The 21,197-nt window shown below is 41.7% G+C and overlaps 1 protein-coding gene and 1 long non-coding RNA gene across 8 annotated transcripts in view; one reads left to right on the top strand and one right to left on the bottom strand.

The window, feature by feature from the left end:
* Positions 1 to 21,197, top strand: part of POU2F3 (POU class 2 homeobox 3) — a 94,165-nt gene that overhangs the window by 60,364 nt on the left and 12,604 nt on the right. For 3 of the 4 annotated variants that reach the window (XM_069948556.1, XM_069948558.1, XM_069948557.1), the window contains exons 4-8: positions 3,944 to 4,045; positions 6,266 to 6,368; positions 16,871 to 16,947; positions 18,656 to 18,832; positions 19,015 to 19,156. In XM_069948556.1, coding sequence (XP_069804657.1) covers positions 3,944 to 4,045; positions 6,266 to 6,368; positions 16,871 to 16,947; positions 18,656 to 18,832; positions 19,015 to 19,156 — 601 coding nt within the window. The remainder of the gene's footprint in view (positions 1 to 3,943; positions 4,046 to 6,265; positions 6,369 to 16,870; positions 16,948 to 18,655; positions 18,833 to 19,014; positions 19,157 to 21,197) is intronic. The other variant, XM_069948559.1, reaches the window with a different exon arrangement.
* The window catches only part of LOC138769858 (uncharacterized), a 54,174-nt gene that overhangs the window by 4,725 nt on the left and 28,252 nt on the right, over positions 1 to 21,197 (bottom strand). The window contains exons 4-5 of one of the 4 annotated variants that reach the window (XR_011359333.1): positions 18,647 to 18,775; positions 16,696 to 17,036 (exon numbers count right to left, since the gene is read on the bottom strand). The exons of 1 other annotated variant lie outside the window; for it this stretch is intronic. This is a non-coding gene — a long non-coding RNA (uncharacterized lncRNA). Of the gene's footprint in view, positions 1 to 10,154; positions 10,257 to 16,695; positions 17,037 to 18,646; positions 18,776 to 21,197 lie in introns of those variants that run through there. 2 more of the 4 variants (XR_011359336.1, XR_011359335.1) reach the window with 2 other exon arrangements.

A 21,197-nucleotide genomic window follows, 5' to 3' on the forward strand; every position in this document is an offset into this window, starting at 1 on the left:
GTGTTTTGCTCCTGTTTGTGTGTTTTTTGTGTGTTTCTCCCTTTTTGTTTTTCAGATATTGGTATCCTGTGGATTACGTCGGATTCGGTGGACTACGTCGATGACCAGCGGTTGTTTGGTGTGTTTTTTTTTATATAAAATGGTCAATGAGTGGTGTGGGGGTGTTTTTATTTGAATAAAACATTTTTTTCCACTTGTGTCTTGTCTTTATTTCTTTACTTTATAGACTTAGTAGTGGAAGCCGTCTAATAGATGGAATCCATTACTAAGTCGGGGCCTATTTTATACCGGCTAACACTAACCCCCCATTATTACCCTAGTACCCAATGCCACCAGGGGTACTGGGAAAAGCCGGGTGCCAGTGGTCCCGGAACATCAAAATTGGCGCTCCTGGACTGGGGCGGCAGCAGGCTGGTAAGATTTAGGCTGGGGAGGGCCTAAACCAATGGCTCTTCCCACCCTGGTGTTACCAGGCTGCTGTCGCTTGGTTTTTAACCCGGCTGGTTATAAAAATAGGGACCCTATGCAGGTTTTTTTTTAAATAAATAAATAATTAAAACAAAACGCATAGGGTCCCCCCTATTTTTATAACCAGCCGGGTTAAAAACCAAGCGACAGCAGCCTGGTAAACCAAGCGACAGCAGCCATTGGTTTAGGCCCTCCCCAGCCTAAATCTTACCAGCCTGCTGCCGCCCCAGTCCAGGAGCGCCAATTTTGACGCTCCGGGACCACTGGCACCCGGATCTTCCCAGTAACCCTGGTGGCATTGGGTACTGGGGTTATAATGGGGGGTTAGTGTTAGCCATTTTATACCGGCTAACACTAGGCCCCGACTTAGTAATGGATTCCGTCTATTAGACGGCTTCCACTACTAAGTCTATAAAGAAAAGAAATAAAGACACAAGTGGAAAATTTTTTTTTATTCAAATAAAAACACCCCCACATCCTTCATTGACCATTTTATAAAAAAAAAAACACCAAACAACCGCTGGTCATCGACGTAGTCCACCGAATCCGACGTAATCCACAGGATACCGAAATCTGAAAAACAAAAAGGGAGAAACACACAAAAAACACACAAACAGGAGCACAACACCCATCATTGTGAGCCGTGTTGTGCACCTTACAGTATGCAGCATCTTTACAGATCGCTGCTTACAGTCTGGCCCCCAAGGGGTTAAGGGAGGATGCATTGCATCCCCCTTAACCCCTTGGGGGCCAGACTGATGTCAGACTGCACCCATCCCAGCAAGGAAGGGGTTAAGTGACCCCCCTTCCTTACTGGGATGGGTGCAGTGCTGGGGAGGGGGTGGGGAGAGCTCTATACTCACCCCGATGTGTCCTCTTCGCTGGTCCGCAGCACAATGAAGTCACTGTACTGCGGACCGACTCTTTATATGTGCGCTCAGCCGATCAGCCAATCAGCTGAGCGCACATATAATTCAAAATGTTTCTTCTAATAATGCTATTGTGATAACATAATTAGAAGAAACATTTGATGTTTTAATTAAAGTAAATTGTTGATTAGTACAGAATGCTCTATTACCGGGAATATGAATTAACGGCTTAATGGAGCTTCCTGTACTAATTAATATTTAATTAATAAAACACATTTTTGTTGTAATAAAATCAGTTTCGTTGTTCAATAATTTAATTCTAACAAATCCATCATTGTGCAATTAAATATACTGTCAAAAAATAAATATATATATAAATATACATTTATTTATATATATTTATTTTAACAGTATATTTAATTGCACAATGATGGATTCGTTAGAATTAAATTATTGAACAACGAAAGGGACTTTATTACAAAGAAAATGTGTTTTATTAATTTAATATATTAACTATTAGAGGCATTGGCATTCGGCATTATTGCTGGCTATTTTTGAAGTACTCCGTATGGACCGCCTGTCATTCCACGGCCGTGAATTTGCACAGTTCCAGCCGCAAACAATGGTCTTTTTCATTTTTTAAGGGTCCGTTTACGATCGGGCCGTAGGCTCATGCATAGTGTGCACTGTGCAGCCATATATCGTATACTTTCCAGCGTACGCATGAACCGGAAAAATACGGCCGATGATTTACAGCCCGCAATACAGCCGCCTAGATACATAGTGTGAACATAGCCTTAAAGAGGAATTCAGCTCAAATTAAACTTTTTGTATGCTGTGGCCCTTGAGGATAGCATAACAAACAGCCTATACTTACCTTTCTATGCTCCCTCTGAGTCCTCCTATGTCATCTCTAGATCCCGCCCCATAAATCTTAGGGGGTGACAGCTCACTCACTCAATCACTGGCCGGGCACAGTCCCATCTGAGTCACTGATTGGTGAGCAGGCTGTCACCCCCAAGACAAGTCCATCTCAGAAATGGAGAAGGCATTGGTCAGTTAGGATCCAAAGAGGACGACACCAAGGGGAGTTTGCTATGTTCTCCCCAAGGGCAGCAGCATATTGAAAATTTAATTTGAGTGGAACGCCCCTTTAAGTAGTGTTGAGCAGACTTGCAGAACTGTGCCTATGGCTGTATCCATTTTTCCCAGGACTCCCTAGGATAGCATCCAACTTCTCCAGATCCCGGGAGTTGCATGCCATGCACAAGTCCATTCAACACTATTCTTAAGGGGAAACCAATAAACTTCCCACAAGTACAAGTCACACAAAATACAAGGCCCCATATTGTACATATATGTTGAACAAAAGCTAAAAATCTAATTACTGACAAAGAGATGATAGACTAGTGATAGATTATAGATAGTGATAGACTTCACTGTGGTGATAAAGATAAGCCAATCTACAGTATTAGTGAAGCAAAGCACTTTGCACTTTGCACTTCACTAATACTGTAGATTCGCACATCACTAGTGATAATAATAGATAATTCTGAGCATTAGAGATGAGAGAATACAATTCGATCGAGTAGGTATTCAATCGAATATTGCGGTATTCGAAAGATTCAAATTCAATCGAGTTGTGAGGCGATTACGCGGGAAACATTTGAAAGCCCTCCCATCGCAGTTGGCGCTTTTTTTTAATCCAATGACCATGCAGGGAGGCCGTGAGAGACCTTGGAAGTACGCACGCAGTGCAAAAACGGCGTCTACCCTCATTGGATAGCTGAACCACATGACCTTGTGCTTTAAGAGAGGTACAACACTGCATTTAGGCAATTCTATGTGATACAGTACAGGAACATTTGGTGCCCAGGGAAAGCTAAATCAACACTCATCACAATGAAAGATCAGCTGGAAATGCTGCAATATGGTACAAACCAGACTTTCCATTGAAGAGGCGCAGGACGCACACACAGATGGATGGTTGTATATTAAAAAAAAATAAAAATTGCTAAGTAATGGACAGCGCATTTCAATGGCGATCAGATGTCTTCCTCAGGTGTTATTTAGTAATAAGAACTTTTTTTTTTTTTTTAATACAAAAATAAAAGCCTAATAGCAATAGGAAGGTTTTAATGCATAATAACTTGCAATTGTTAGTTTATTGGAGCCAGTTCATGAATAAAAAATAAGATGGGCCTTTATTATTAATGACAATATCCAAATGCGTTTCTCTTTCTCATATGTGTTTTTAGATCATTTTCTACCTATATAACTTACTTAAAAAAAAAAAAGCTGCTGCCTTTTACATCCTCCATTGTTGTTCTCGGGGCAACTTCAAATGAAAGGATTTCTCAAGCTGCCTGAAACTCACACTGTCTTGATTTTCCCGCAACAACCAATTACAGCTCTGGTTGACTGGTTAATGTGGGAAAAACAGACGCCGGGAGTTTTAGTCAACGTGATAGACCTGGGCCATGGTCTTGCTAACTTTCATGATTTCCTACTTGAAATACTGGCAAACATGGTGCAACAAAGGCCTCTAAGCAGATAGTATTTTCATATACAAACCCTGTTTATAGTTATATTTCTTTATGTTCTAGATTAAAACTGAAGACTTCAGTGAGACATTACAGTCTGGAATACCCCATCGACCATGCCATCTTACTCAAGGGTCCATAATGGGTGGTGGGCAAATGCCTGGAGTAAGTCAGTGTTCGCCTTCCGTTCTGCCCTTTCTTCTTTTTAATACCCTCCTTCAATTCCCCTCTTTTTTGTTCCTCTGACTTTTTCCTCTGCATTTCCTCTTTGTGCATGTTCGCCTTCTAGGCTTCTTGAAAAGCATTATACCCCTATAACAGTGTAAAGATTGATATGTAATATCTGATACCTGGTAAAGAGACTCCTTTAAAAAGAAGTACAGTATTTGAAAGAAGAGCTGGATGCTGGGGGACATTGTACAGGAGGACTCTTGTATTTGTGTGCCTTAACCCCTAGGGGACACAGCCAATTTTGGTGTTTATGACACGGCCAAATTTTTCAAATATGACATGTGTCACTTTAAGCATCAATAACTTTGGAATGCTTTAACCAATCCTTGTAATTCCAAGATTGTTTTTTTCGTGATATATATTTTTACTTTATGTTAGGCTACGTTCACACAGAGCAAAAGGGGCGGATTACGCGAGGAAATTTTTCCGCCTGAAATCAACTGACGCTAAATTCCGAGCAGAATATAAGCAGAATGTAAGCAGAATCCCTGCGTATTCCGCTAGGAAAGTGTTCAGCTCGTAATCAGCTCTTGACAAATTCAGCGCGGAATACTCGAGGAATCCGCACTGAATCCGCATGCATTCAGCGCTGAAATTCAGCGAGTATTTGGCGAATAAACTAGACTATACCAGAATATATACTAGAATCCTCCTCCCCCCCTTTTTTCCCCATTTCCGCGCTGATTCAGCGAGTAATTTCCGCTTGTATTACGCTTGTATTCCGCGCTGAATACGCGCGTATTCCGCGCTGAATACGCGCGTATTCCGCGCTGAAACAGAAAAACAGAGCCCCATTTGTTTGTATAGGCTTCCGCTAGTGGAAGAATGAACATGTTCATTCTTCTTGCGGAAAGCGGATTAGTTCAGTGCGGAAATTCCACCGTGTGAACTGCAGAGCAGAATTTCCATTCAACACAATGGAAATAAGCTCTGCACCTATTTTAACGGCTGAAATTTCAGTGCTGATTCAGTGCAGAAATTCAGCTGCTTTTGCTCTGTGTGAACGAGACCTTAGTGGTAAATTTGGGTTTATAACTTTAGAACTTTTTTGTGAAAAAACTCCAAAATGTTGTGAAAAATTTAAAAAAATAGCATTTCTCTACATTTGAAAGTCTCTGCCAATAAGGAAAATAGTAATACCATTTGGTGAACATGCTTTTACTTGTTTAGGATGATAGAGGCCGTTAATGTTTAGTAGCAATTTTCTAATTTTTCATGAAAATTTCAAACTGAGAAATTCTTTAGGCACCAGTTCAGTTTTGGAATATATTTTGGAGGCCTGTATACTAGAAACCCCCATAGTTTACCCCATTTTGAAATCTTCACCCTTTCAAGTATTCAAATCTACAGTCACAGTTTTTTTTAACCCTTTGGGCATTTCACAGGAATAGCTGCAAAGTAAGAGTGAAAAGTTAAAATTTGCATTTTCTTTGCAGAGATTCCAATGTAATCCTATGTATTTTTTACCACACCAATTACCGTTGCCGATCCACCAATGCCGGCAATTGCCGATGCTGGAACTCTTTTGGGGGTCCAGTGGCAGTTACACTAGACTGTCAGCTGACAGTTTAGTTGCGGCTCCCGGTCACTGTTTGTGTTAACAGCAAGCATCTGAAGCTGCGCAGTTATAATACGTCATCGTGCTGAAACTAACCTTCTACCATGACGTATTATAACTGCATGGTGCGGCTAGGGGTTAAAACTCAGTAGCATATTGGCTATGATTTAGTACATTAGGACTAGTGTTAAGCGAGCATGCTACGGCAAGCATAATGTACAGTCGAGCATTGTGGTGCTCGATCAAGCTTGATGCTCAACCGAGCACCACAAGGTAGCCATACACCTTCAATAACTGATGGGCAAACAATTGTTCGGACGTCAGTTATATCTTCCACCCACCACAGTAAACTATTTAACTTTTTCATCCGTTTTTTCTATATTTTGTCCCTTCAAGGGATGTTTAAACGAAATATACAAAAATTAGAATGAAAAAATGCAATAGGTATCTGTAATACACATTAGAACTCCAGCAGTATGCCGGCAATTCCAGCTACATTTTTTTGTTCTAATTTTCGTGCCGTGGAATCAGTTGTTGCTATACAAATAAAAGCACTATTAAAAGCATTAAGAATAACTTTTTATTATGTCTTGCAGGATATGACATCTTTACATTCCCTCCAACAACTAGTATTGGTCCCCAGTCACTTACAGCCAGCTTCCCAGTTTTTGCTCACACAGTCACAGCCTGTCCAGCAAGGTAATAATAATAATGACTTTATAACTTTTCATGCATTTGCTGTTTGTTTTTTTAATTGCCTATTTTAGACCGGGGAGAGGCCAAGTATAGATTTCTGCAGATATTTCTATGTATATGTGTGAATGACAGTTACTGATCATATGCACTTATAATGATAGTGTAATAAAAAAATGTCCGCCTTTGTGGAACTGAATGAGGTATATACCCCATAGAGTGACTAATATGGCCTGAAGCTGAAAGGTGGATCTTTACTTCTAGAGAACTAGATGAAAAGATAGATTATAAAAAGAAAACTAAGACAACATTATTTAATGTCTGACACACAAAGTAATTAAAAGTAATACTGTCTGTCATAGGGCTTAGTATTTGCCATACATTGGACAGTGATAGCTGTCATAATTGTTTTATTAAAGATGAACACTGGGTAATATGCAGACATGAATACGTGCTGCGTTGGCTCCTATGGTTGCTCAGCCAGTGCACACAGACTCAATCAATATTTATTTAAACTACACAAATATTTTTTCTAGCAGACAAAAAATAAATTCATCAAGAAAATGCCACGCGGTTTAGATTAGAAGAAATCAGATAGATCCAAAGGTTCGGAAAGTTCTCATTATCTACTTTGTAACAACACGTCTGTGCTGAGACATGTTAGCTCTTAGGTCAAGGAGACACATGGTACCTTTCATATATCTGCCTGTGCTTCCAGGATGTGGAAAAATGCTTTTATACTATAGTACAAAGAGTCAAACAGGCTTTCCCGAGCTCCTAAATAGCAGAAAGCTGTAATACCCCCCGCCCTATCCCTGACCCTGCTTCAATGTGTCAATCAAGCAGGGAGAGACGGGGGGGAGGAGAAAGGAAATATTCCTATTTGCAGCTTTTCAAGAACTTGGAAAAGCCTTTTTGACTCTTTGTACCATTTTGGAAGCACAGATGGATATATAAAAAAGTATCATGTGTCTCATTGTGTCTGCTATGACAGTGTCAGCAGTTTGGAACCTGAATTTCAGCTGACAAATTCCCTTAACATAGACAAATGGAAAGATTTACTATAGAAATATGCAACATTGTGCACCAAATACAGTGGTCCCTCAACATATGATATTCATTGGTTCCAGGACAACCATTGTATGTTGAAACCATTGTATGTTGAGACCGAAATTCTATGGAAATTTTGTACAGATCACATAGGTACCCAGAAAAATAACATGAAGCCGTCCTCACCTGGTGCCCAAAGGAGCAACTCATCCTGGTGCAGGTAGAGAGCAATACAGGACATGTAGTATCACACTGTACTGTAGAGAAACACTACTAGACAGCATGCACTTTAGTAATACTGGGATTTTTTCCATAAAAAGACTATGTTCTTTGGTCGATCATCAAGTTTTTTATATGTGCTGCAGATCCTGACTGTCTGTAGCATTGTATGTTGAGTCTGGTTTCAAATTATGATGGTCCAGAAAGGACCATTGTATGTTGAACATATTATAACTTAAGGCCATTGTAAGTTGAGGGACCACTGTACTGGACTACACTTTTGTCACACATTTTTTGCATAATGCAAGGTGGTCTAAACTAAGGCTAAAGGGTGCAAAATATACACTGGTGTAAACTGCCCACAGCAACCAATCACAGCGTCTTTTTTATTTTACCAGAGCTGAGAGCTGAGCTGTGATTGGTTGCTGTGGGCAGTTTACACCACTGTATATTTCACACCCTTTGATAAATCTCCCCCTAAGAGTATTTTAAGGTGGACAGCTACAAGCATTCATTACAAGGTGTCTTATCATCATGTGTAAGGGCCTTAAAGTCAGACAGTCTAAGGTTGCACCAAACATTTGATCAGGGAGGTGCTGACACCCAAAACCTCCACTGATCAGCTGTTCAGCAAAGCCGAAGCCCCAGCACATACACAATAAATGCAGCAGGTTACAGCAGCGCACCCTCCACTGAAGTTAATGGCAGCTGCACCGCAGTAACCCAGCGCCGCCACTACACAATAATTGCAGCCAACTGTTTCCAGCTATTCATTGTGTATAAAAGAGCCGTGGCCCTGCTCAACAGATGATCAACTTGACTAATGCTAAGTTTACACGAGGCGATTATTGGCCCGATCGTACGATTAACGATTTCGAACTACTGATATTTTTTGTATAGCGATCAGCGTTTAGACGGTACGATATATCGTACGGAAAAATCATTTTGCGATCGTGCGCCCGCAGCCCGGCCCGCCCGCAGCCCGCGCCCCCGCTCAACCGCAGCCCCCTGTGCCACCCCGATCGCCACCCCCGCAGCTCCGATCGCCAATTCCGCCGCCACCCCCGCCGTCGCTCCGATCGCACCCCCGCCGCCACTCCGATCGCCCCCCCGCCGCCGCTCCGATCGCCCCCCGCTCCGATCGCCTCCGCCGCTCCCATCGCCCCAACCGCCGCGGCCACGAGCATACGTTACCTGCTCCGCGCAGCAGGTCTTCCGACATCCCCGGCTCCCATCTTCAGCGCATTGATTGGCTGAAGAGATGACCCGGGAATTTCTAACGGCTCCGCTTCAGCCAATCAGTGCTGAAGAGGAGCACTGATTGGCTGAAGAGGAGCCGTTTGAAATTCCCGGCTCATCTCTTCAGTCAATCAGTGCGCTGAAGAGGGGAGCTGGGGATGTCCGAAGACCTGCTGCGCGGAGCAGGTAACGTATGCTCTTGGCCATGGCGGTGGGGGCGATCGGAGCGGCGGTGGGTGGGGGTGGCGATCAGAGCGGCAGGGGTGGCGATCGGAGTGGCGGCGATGGTGGCGATCGGGGCGGCAGGGGTGGCGATCGGAGCGGCGGGGGTGGCGATCGGAGCGGCGGGGGTGGCGATCGGAGCGGGGGCGGGGGAGGCAATCGGAGCGGCGGGGGGGAGGCGATCGGAGCGGCAGGGGTGGCGATCGGAGCGGCAGCGGGGGAGGCGATCAAGCCGGCGCAGGGGGGTTGCGGATGAGCGGGGGGCCAGGCTGCGGGCGGGGCTGCGGGCGGCCGGACTATCGCGCAACGACTGTTTACACGGAGCGATCGGCGATTTTTTTTGCGAACGGCGATTAATTAACACGTTAAAAGATCAAAATGAACGATTTTTCGATTGTTCGCTGCGTTTACATGTACGATTATCGTTCGAATTCGATCATTATCGCGAAAATTCGCCCGATAATCGCTCCGTGTAAACCCAGCATAAGGGTCCATTTACACAAAAAGATTATCTGACAGATTATCTGCCAAAGATTTGAAGCCAAAGCCAGGAATGGATTTGTAAAGAGGAGAAATCTCAGGATTTCCGTTATGACCTGATCTCTGTTTATAGTCTGTTTCTGGCTTTGGCTTCAAATCTTTGGCAGATAATCTGTCAGATAATCTTTCTGTGTAAATGGACCCTTAGAATATCTTGTCCCTTGTGCATTGATTCTAAAGTAGCTGAGTCATAGAGGGGATTTGGTTTCCTCCCACTGGGTGGTGGGCCGGCCCGCCTGCAGTGCTTAATGTCGGGCTGATGGCCAGAAACAGACCTGCGCCGTGGTTCAAAAAAAGGACCGCGGCATCCCAGTGCCTTCGACAGTCTATTAATGGTAAAAACATAAAAGTGATGTAACGCTGGTACATTTAATTCAATAATCTCATAGAAAATTCAGTACTGTAAAGCCTCCCGGAATGGTGATTTATCATGGCACATAATTGGCATAGCTTATTGATAATAGGGCTGAGGCTGGTAATGACAGGGACTTTTTCCCTCTATTATTGGAGCTGACATATTACCTGGTTAGACCAAGCTCAGACATGAAAGAACTGGTGCCTATTTACATGCAAATGTCTTCACTATATTCACGTGATAAGATTTTTCAAAACCCCATTCACATGCTGCAAAAGAAAATAAAAAGAAGAGATGATATTAAGGTGCAATGCTGTAAATTAAGAATCCATAACAGCCTTGTGTTTTCCATACATCGACTTAAATGGGGGAAAAAGAAATGAAGTGAAACTGCATAAAATAAGTTCTAGGAACAACTATTCCTATCTATTGTTGTCTCAACTACACAGAAACGCTGCAGTTGCATATGCATTTCATTTGCATTCATTTGTACAGATTGCGTACATTTTAGTAAAAAAAAAATGGTGAGAAACCTAATGCCATTTTTGCATCAGCTTACACAAAAAAACTGATCCTGAAGGAACTGATATATTTGAGCCCAGCTATAGCTATCATCCAGCCATGTCTCCTGCTATGTCACATTTTGTCTCTGGCATTATTAAGTCTAGTTTTATTGATTTTATCAACTTTATTGATCAGACTGCTTTGATATGTATGTAATTAAGTATCCTTATTAACTGTTCTGACTCCTCCGTCCACATCTCTTCCCCTCCCCCCCCCCCCAGTAGCTCCCAGTTCTCCATAAGAAGGCCGTCACACTGGTGTAGATAGTCTTAAAGGCCACGGAATGCTCCCAATGACAAGTATGCAAAGTAGCTGTCCTCTTAAAGGAAAAGAGCCTATAGATGCATTAATATGACTGATGTACAGTGTCACATACGGTATAAACCTATATCACTTTAGCCTTCCCTATGCCTATATCCAGATTGATGGAACAATTATCTAATTCTAATTAGATATACAGAACATCTTGTGAATAATTATGTGGTAAAACCTCCAACTTAGTGCTACACACCCCTGTAAATGAAAATGAACTGAACTGAATGTGACCTGTGGTTAGCAGGGCTGTATGCAGAATTCTATCAAGGATCTGACTGCTGTTTTTTATGTGTATTTCTGTCTGACTACTTGCACCAATGTGCACCAATGTGCCACAGAACTAAGCAAATGTTGGTTTTTACATTAGTCCACAGTGCTAGATATCGGCTCTACATAGGCTCTGCAGACTGTGTGATCACAGTGCAGTTACATCCAGTGACTCAAAGGAGACTCCTCAGATTAATGTCATTCTCCTTTTTTACTCTCTATCCAGCCAAGATAGCACTGATGATTTCATACAACCATGACTTATTTTTATAGAACCTGTTGGACAAAAATCTTAGGGTCCTATTACATGGGATGTTTATCAGCCGAATAGGCTGACATTGCCATATTTAATAGGGCCAAAGATTGTTCCCCCATAGTAGGAATGTATTATCCCCCATGAAGTAGGTAGGCCACTTATAGTTAGATAGGTGCCCCCAGTAGGTAGACAGGTACAGCTTTAGATAGGTAGTTAAAAAGTGTAACTGTGAACAAGAGCAAAATATAATAAGCATCTTTTCTGTCCAATTTATCTTCGAGTAAAGCTGACTTTAAGGTTGCCCATACACATTGTGTTTGCTCTGTGCTGATATACAAACCCTGTGCTCTACCCTTACTTGCTCCTCATTAATGTTAGAGCGAATGTTCCTAAAGGTATATCGCTCTGTGTTCTGTACATACACAGACCGGCGGCGGTGCAGGGATGCCGGCGCCATGGTCCTTTTTTTGGAACCGCCACCCGATTGCCGGGCACAGCGCCAGTCTATTCCCAAGAACCGACCGGCACGAAGCACTGGGGACGGGCCCCAGTGGCGATCTTCCCTCTTCTCTGTGACGTGGCTCCATTAGAATCAATGGAGACAGGCGGCGCCGATCTCTTCATGTAAAAAACACAAAGTGATGTACCTAGTGGTACATTTGCTTTAAAGTGGTATAGACTGCCCAATTCTTGCCGGTGTGTTATCACAAAGCAATACTGTACCTGTCCCTAGTCTGTATTACACAAAAATATTATATTATATAAAATCAAAGTATCTATAAAAATATATAATTTTCCAACGTAAATAAATATATTACAGTCTTATTTCTGTGCATAAATACTTTATTGTCATTGATGCCCCCAAAATCTACTTCCACTCTCTACATCAGGCAATGGTTCATATGTAACTAACAAAGTTCAAAAGTGTCAGCTCACCCACTGTTTTACTTGTATGCATGGATCCAAATTCGGTAAAGTGCTTGAACATCCAAGAAAAAGGAGAATCGATCCAGAGTATTTCAGTAAAACTTCTGCTTTGCTTTATTTAGAGTTTATTAAAAACAAGACAATTCACACCATTGTGCAACACACCTCTTAGTCTCTGATGACACGTTTCGGAATATTGCGTTTTGGCAATATTATATTATTATATGTATTCCTGAGAGGTTGATAGTACTTTTAGGGTCCTATTACATGGAACGATTTTTAACAACTAACGATAAACAATTGCAAAAGAGATTGTTTATTGTTAGCCTGAAATCGTTCACCATATTACACAGAACAATAATTATTGCGATCGTTACTGTGATCATTTACTCCTTCTGATCCCAGCAAAACATTGGGCAATGTGCAATTACACTGAACGATTAGTGAAAAAATGCGGAACTTGAGCGAACGATTAGCGAACGATTAACGATAATTTTAGGTTCAGATCTAAATCAACGATCAACGACATACGAACGATTTTTCGATCGTTGCCTGCAATTACACAGAATGATTATCGTTTAAATATGAACGATTTAAAGATTTTTTGCACGATAATCGTCCTGTGTAATCGGGCCCTTAAACGTATGTAAGTGAACGAAAATTATTCATACTATTGTTAACACCTATTCACATCGAGACTGGTAATGCAGTGCGTTTTTGGTATTTTATAACATCAGATCGTTCTACATAAATTTCAACAGTTGTATAATATTTTTAGCCATTTTATATGTATTGTATTCAGTATTGGTATACAGTGGTACCTTGGTTTAAGAGTAACTTGGTTTAAGAGCATTTTGGTTTAAGAGCTCTGTTTTTCAAAATTGTGACTTGGTTTAAGAGCATTGCTTTGGTTTAAGAGCTCCCTGTACTGGGTGGAAGGGGGAGTGGGGGAGGGACAGGGTCTGCATAGCGGGGTCTACAGCACTGTACTCTGACCCAGGATATCTCCCTCACCTTCCAAATCATTGCAGATCCACTTCAGGACTGTGGAGGTAATCTCTTCATAGCTGTAACCTCTCTCTCCCGGACAGAGAGTGCTGCATGTATGTGCCCACATCTGCCCTGCTCATTCCCTCATGCTCCCTGCAGTCTCTGTCAGCCCTTGTGTTTCCCATCCTCTCCATTACTGTACAGTAACTTATAGTATCACATATTCTGCTGTTTCTGAATGTTTGTTTCATCTGTTTTACATGTTATTCAGAATAATAAATCATTATTTTTGGGGTGTGGAACCAATTGTCTGCATTTCAATGATTTCTTATGGGAAAATTTGCTTGGGTTTAAGAGTGGATTTGGATTACAAGCGCGATCCCGGAACAAATTATGCTCATAATCCAAGGCACCACTGTATTTGTATTACACATGTAAGGTTTGCTCTGTAGGGTAATGCATTTCTGTAATTAGTGAATACACCTGTATTATGTGCATTTAAACCGGGTAGGGAGTATTGGCTTATGTCTGTGAGAAAGGGCACATGCGTCCGAAACGCGTCATCAGAGACTAAGAGGTGTGTTGCACAATGGTGTGAATTGTCCTGTTTTTAATGAATTCTAAATAAAGCAGAAGTTTTACTGAAATACGCTGGATCGATTTCTCCTTTTTCTTAAATGGTTGATATGTGTCTGCTTGTGAGCATCCATGCACGCAATTGAAATTATAGGATTATTATTTTTAAGTATTATTAACATCAGGCAGTTGTATCCTATAGATGGTGGGATTTTTGTATGCTAGGATTCATATTATGTGAATATATGAATATATGATATGTAAGACCACAGTCCTGTACATCTGACTGCCATTGATCCTAACTGCACTGTGATAGGCTTATCATAAGACATCCCTTCTAACAAAGAGTAAGTCCCTCTTTTTAGTTTTAAAAAGGTTAGAATCTGTAGATTCTAACATACTGCATACCCCAAAATCTAACACATTTCATGCCCCAATGATTTAGATTGTTTTGTGCTGGACTGCTTAGTGCATAATAATAATCTCACAAGGATCTAAGCTCCACACGTATAGGTCTTCAGTAGACAGGGCCAGCCTTAGGGTAGATGGCACCCTGTGCAGAATATTCTTCAGGCATTCCTTCTGTGCGTCCACATATTAGTTAGGTAAATTCTGTGCCATCATATAGTAGGCGGGTTTCCTCTGTTCCCCCATAGAGTAGTTATGTCCCCTCTATGCCCCAAATATAGTTGAAAGGTCCCTTCTTCGCATCCATATAGTAGTTAGGCCCCTTATGTGTCCTTATACAGTATTTTCACCTAACCTTCTCATTCTGCAGTGCACAAGTGATGTCACATGAGTACCAGGGCTCTGGGCAACAGAGCTGCCTTGTGTGACGTCAGGCATAATGCTGCCTGTGGCTAAAGAGTAATTGGCAGACCGGGAAGCCAATGGCTCTTCGTTCTGCCAATAGGCCCCCCTTTTTGTCTATTAGGGTGAAGCACCATTGCACAGGCTACATGCACCGAAGGCTGGCTTTGACAGTACAGTACTAAAACATATGCCTTTTCATAATAGCGTCATATTAACAATTTGTTGTGTTTATATTCCAATCGCAAATCCCAGCTATGTCATAGTGTGGCTCATCAGACCCACAGTCAGGCTGGGACATGTGGCCTTAGTACATATGCCCATCTGCATCCGTAGTTTGCTAATGTGAGAACAGGCTGGTGAGCGGTCAGGGTTTTGTGAAGCAGAGACATCAGATTTTCCTGGTAGATTCATGTATGTACATGGCCTAACAGATATTTTACACTAAGGCAGCATAGTGACATCTACTGGAGCATTGTGGTCTATCTAGTTGCTGGATTCGTACGGGTAGGAATTTTTATTGCTAGTAGAAGTGTGACTATTACACAAACCTTCCTCCCACAATTCACCAACACTAACAACTTACAGGACCATACACCCTGCACTATTTAGCCATTATTTCACTACTAAAATGATAGTAATACTTTTTGTTTTCTTTTTATACAAAAAGTATTTAACATCTCATAATTATTCTTAATAATAATACACTTATCCTTTCCCTTTCCCTATATGTATCCTTCAAAAAAGTCAATTTTCAGGCACAAACATAAGAAGTTACAGACTTTATTTTCAGATTTTATTTTGTTTTTAGTTTTTGGCTTTTTTAGGATCATTTTGTAGCCTTTTTTTAGATTATAGCCAAAACTGTAGTCCAAAAAGTGGCTATTTTAATTTGGATGTATTTGGGCAATATTTTGGCATGTAACCTGATCCCAACAGATTCCATTGTCTTTAATGGGGTCTACTCAGTTTGCGTCTGGTGATCGTTTATTTAGCAGGATTGAGCTGGAAAAGAATAGACTGCTTGCATTGTTTTTTTTTCCAGTACGATCTGGCTAAATAAATGGAATCTGCAACAGAGCTCCCTGAGTGGGGCTCCAGATAACTTGTTAACCTAATCTAAGATCTAATAAACATGGATTTATTAACATTTATTGCCATTCCCTAACAGTACACATAAATAGGTGGATCAAAAGTTAGTAGCAGCCAGGTATGAACCCTATGTTTGCCAGAATCTGTGGTCATAACTAGAGATGAGCGCAACTCTAACATGCTCTGGTCCAATCATTCAGCATCTGAATACCGGTGGCTGAAGAAAATGATACATAGATCCATAGTTTCCCTCCCTAGGACTGCATCCACTGGTATTCAAATTCTGAATGATCAGATTTGACTATTTCTAGCCATAATCATTGGAAACTATTTTTGGGGTCTCCAAAAAAATGAAATCCAGACACTGGGCTCTACACCAATGGATGCAGTCACCTGGGGTAATAAATGCAGAATAAGAGGTCCTGGAGCAATATACCACCTTCTCAGTACCATGTTGAATAATAAGGTTACTACCTATCAGTGAGTAGTAAGCATTAGCAAAGTGCAGCCTGAAAATGCAACAGCAGCAGAAGTTGTTGAGTCCTGTGTCTGCCTTTCTGATTGTAAATACATATATGGAGGCTAAATCCAGACATATGTGCACACACAAGGGCTATCCTATGTGAATGACATGACATACAATCTTCTTTAGACCTTCTAGACATAGTCATATATATTAATTAAACATGGTTTCCTTGTTCTTTTTAATACAGAACCTCTTTGCTCTCTTGGGTAGGTCAGGGGTGACAAAATATATTAGAATACACAGATACCCTCAGACCCGAGGGTCTGGAGTACAAAAACCCTCTTAGCTGTGACCTTAACCGATTAAAATATAACTTTTATTCTAATTTTTAATAAACTGACAAAAAATTAGTTAAAGAATACAAATATTCCTGTGTACCCAGAGGGATTTTTCTCTCTATGAACTGGTCAGTGAAGTCTGTGGTCTAACACTGACAAAGACGCTGGAATCGATAAGTAAAATATAAAGGCCCCTTTAACAGGTTTTGTTGTGAACCACAACGTCCTCAGGAAGAATATAGGCTCTCCTGTAGTTATTAACCATAATTCTTACATCTATAGGTCTTCTACAACCGAATCTCATTGCTCTGCCACATCAGCAGGCCGGATCTCAAGCTGGAATGGGATTGGCTTCTCAGGTACCATCTATAATATTACGTGTCAGAGCCTCAGGGCTGACATATTTCTGTATGTATGTTTGAAGTAATGGAGTATTGTCCCTATAGAACTGAAACATAGATGAGAAAAATATTATAAAAATTTAAATAATAATATAGATTTTTAAATAAAAAAACAAAACAGAGCAAAAGTAAAGCTTGGAGCAACAATTAGTTTGGTTGGAAAAGTTGAAAAGTTGCTTCTCTCAACATATACAATAACAATGTGACACTGGGTTATCATTTGCTCACAGTGTGCTTATCAGTCTGCAGCAAGTGCCAAGTCCAGCCCAGCCTTCCTCTGTCATTGACAGCTATCTGTGTATAGACTGTGAATGGGAAGGGCTTTCAGTCACTTGTCTCAAGCTAACACAGTGTTCTTATGTGTAAAACATATATAAATCTATCTCAATCTGAGCAGAAAATGGGTCTGGTTTACGGGAAAACAAGAACCTCTACAAATTCATCATAGCTTATTTGATTGACTAGGAGCTGCTGACAAACAAAACTTTTCTTCTGCTAACAGACAAGGCTTTTCTTCTGCTGAAGGCCTGGTTGACAGACGTTGCTGACTGGCATAAGTGTACTGGCATACACCGGCCTCTCATTAATAGAAAACATTGGGGGAAGAAATAGATAATTTTGCTAATAGATGGAGCAAAAACAGACTAGGCAGTATAATAATATAACAGATTTCCAAACAGCCCGAGCCACATGGAATAACACATATGGAATAACAGATTTCCAAACAGCCCGAGCCACAGTTATAAATCATGTGCATTAAGAGACTGTCTAGTCTAAGCTTAGGCTATCTTAGAATTAGGCAGGGTTCAGACTGCGTCAAGCTGTGCCCATCAGATATATCTGTCATTAAAAGATATACCATACACTAAGCAGTACATATTTTTTTACATGATCCAGCTAAATGGAATGGCTTATAGTCTATGCTATTCCATCCAGAAAATACATATGCCCCAAATTGAGGTCAAAATAACACACTTTTGCCTTCCATCGGGTAAATGGGGAGTATGGTTTAGCGCATGCGTCAGGACTTAGGGTCCTATTACACGGAGAGATAATCGGCCAAATCGGCCTGATTCGGACGATTATCGCTCCGTGGGATAGAGACAACGATCCTTTATTTCAATTCAAACCTGAAATCATCAGGCACCAACCGTGCATTGCTGCATGGAATAGTGATGCATGGCGGGCAACCGGCGATTTCGCAAGCACCATATTTTACCTAAGTATGTTGCAGGTCTTCTCCTGCGCTCCTTCTTCCTCCCGGTCCTGTGCGCAGCAGCAGCTTTGGTGTGGCCTGTCTTAGCTGACAGACCGCTTAGCCAATCACTGGCCAGGACCACCACGGCACCAAAGCTCCTGCTGCGTATGGGACAGGGAGGAAGAAGGACCAGGAGAAGACCTGCAACATGCTTAGGTAAAGTATGGTGTTTTAACAAGGGCTGCAAGGACATCGGTAACGATGTCCCTGCAGCTCTTGCTGAATGATTATCGGGCCATGTAATAGGCCCAGTAAACTAGCGCCGATCTAGCATTTAGCTATTGATCGGGCCCCCATTGGCTCTTAGAATAGGACCCTTACCCCAGCTGCTTTTTATTTAGCTCCCCAGTATCTTAAGCTGTAAACTCTGTGAACTAAGAACTTATCATTATTACTAACTTCTAACAGGCAGTGGGGCGCCCGGGTCTCCCAGGTTCTTCTATGGAGCCTCATTTGGAAATAGCACCACACCTACATGCCCCAAAACACTTAACCGTGGCTCCAGATGAACCCAGCGACTTGGAAGAACTGGAAAAGTTTGCCAAAACTTTCAAGCAAAGAAGAATAAAGCTTGGATTTACGCAGGTGAGATAAGTACAGTGCTGTATACACATAACTAAACTTTGTACAGTACTTTACTACTCATTACAATGCATAAACTGGTTTAAACTGTTTCTGAAAACATGTTATTAAGAAGTGTGTTGTCTCAGTGCAAACAAACTGAATGGAGTAAATATACACAACTGCTGATACAATTTCTATTGCAGGGTGACGTTGGATTGGCCATGGGTAAACACTATGGGAATGATTTCAGCCAGACCACAATATCGCGATTTGAAGCACTTAATCTGAGCTTCAAAAACATGTGCAAGCTAAAACCCCTACTGGAGAAGTGGCTGAGTGATGCAGGTGAGGCATACACTGTTGGTTCTGCTCACAGAAACCTACACAACATCAGTTATGGCTCCTCAATGACTGGGATTAATACAGCAGCTCAGTGATGAAAAAATAGCATTGTACTGTGCAGATAATGGTAACACAATGATACACCTAGGGCTAGTCCTATACCTAGATGTATACAGCATATCACTGCTCATAAACTACAGCCACTGACTACTGACTCATAAACTACTGCCACTGACTACTGGGGCACCCTGTGATCTCAAGAAGGGGAAATCCAAACTCCCTGCTGGATAGAGCTCTGCTACCCCAACCTGTGGCTCTCCAGCTGTTGCAAAATTACAATTCCCATTGTAATTCTAAAGCATCTTAGCTGGGCAATGGGATATGCAGTAAACTGGGGAGGCTCTCTGTCACTGCAGCTGTATGCGTGGCAGTTAGTGTTCAGCTCAATGCTCAGTCAAGCATAGTGTTCAATCGAGCATCAGGGTGCTTGATCGAGACTAGAGATCAGCGAACCTTGAGCATGCTCAAGTCGATCCGAACCCGAACTTTCGGCATTTGATTAGCGGTGGCTGCTGAAGTTGGATAAAGCCCTAAGGCTTTGTGGAAAACATGGATATAGTCATTGGCTGTATCCATGTTTTCTAGACAACCTTAGAGCTTTATCCAAGTTCAGCAGCCCCAGCTAATCAAATACCGAACGTTCAGGTTCGGATCGACTCAAACCCAGTTCACTCATCTCTAATCAAGACCAATGCTCAACCGAGCACCTCTTCAGGTAAAGATGACCATACATGTTCAATAGCTGACAGCCAAACGATCATTCGTTGTGTCTTTCTGATCCTCTCCTTAAAGGGAATCTGTCACTAGGTTTCTAACACCTTGGCCCATTAGGGGACGCAGCCAGTTTTTATTTTTGCACTTTCATTTTTTCCTCCTTGTGTATATAAGGCCATAGCGCGTGCATTTTTCAACCTAGAGACCCAGAGGAGCCTTTATTTTTTGCACCACTAATTGTACTGTGCAATGGCAGACGTAATTTTTGCCTAAAATATGCTGTGAAACCAGTAAAAAAATTATATGTGTAGTAAAATTGAAAAAGAAAAACAAATTTTTTATTTGGGGGATTATGTTTTTACGCCGTTCGCCCTAGTAAAACTGACTTGTTATATATGTTCCTCAAGTTGTTATGATTACAAAGATATGTAACATGTATAACTTTTATTTTATCTGATGAAATGAAAACCTTTTAAAAAAAAATATATGTTCCTTAAAATTGCTCTATTAACATGCTTATAACGCTTTTATCTTTTGGTCTATGGGGCTGTGTGAGGTGTAATTTTTTGCGTCATGATGTGTTCTTTCCAGGGCCGGATTAAGGTTGGTGGAGGCCCTGGGCAACAATTTTGTTGGGGCCCCCCCACTTTCTTCCCCCACAAATAAACCATACAACAATCTATACAGGTGGCTGATTACTGTAGGGGACTTAGCACCTTCCCCTCCTCACTCCTGGCTGTGTGGCTCAGCATCCTCCTCTGTTCTGCATATGATGGTCCCTAGAGGCTGCAGTCCAGAGCAAGATGCAAGGCCCTAGAGACAGTATGGGGAGGGGTGAGCATCGTGGTGTGTTCCCACTTAATTCAATGCGAGAACAGAGCACTTCAGTACTTTCTGTGCTCTCTTGCCCACTGTGTCAGCCACCACAGCAGCATATGCAGTTGTGAATCGCAGGCAGAACCTGGACTTGCAAGTCCCATCTTCAGTTCCCAACCATATAAACTACCTGAAGCAGTAAAGAGCAGAAAGTACTTAAAGGCTGTGTATAATCTATAGCGGATATGGTACATGTGAATATACCCTAAGGATCATGGCATATATATCTGCACACAGGCTACATGTCATATGCTGCACACAGGCTATATATCATATTCTGCACACAGGCTATATATACACCTTATGCTGCACACAGGCTATATATACACCATATGCACACAGGCTATATATCATACACTGCACACAGGCTATATATCATACACTGCACACAGGC

Source organism: Dendropsophus ebraccatus, chromosome 12 (genome assembly GCF_027789765.1).
Source record: "Dendropsophus ebraccatus isolate aDenEbr1 chromosome 12, aDenEbr1.pat, whole genome shotgun sequence".
In the NCBI taxonomy this organism is placed as follows: Eukaryota; Metazoa; Chordata; class Amphibia; order Anura; family Hylidae; genus Dendropsophus; species Dendropsophus ebraccatus.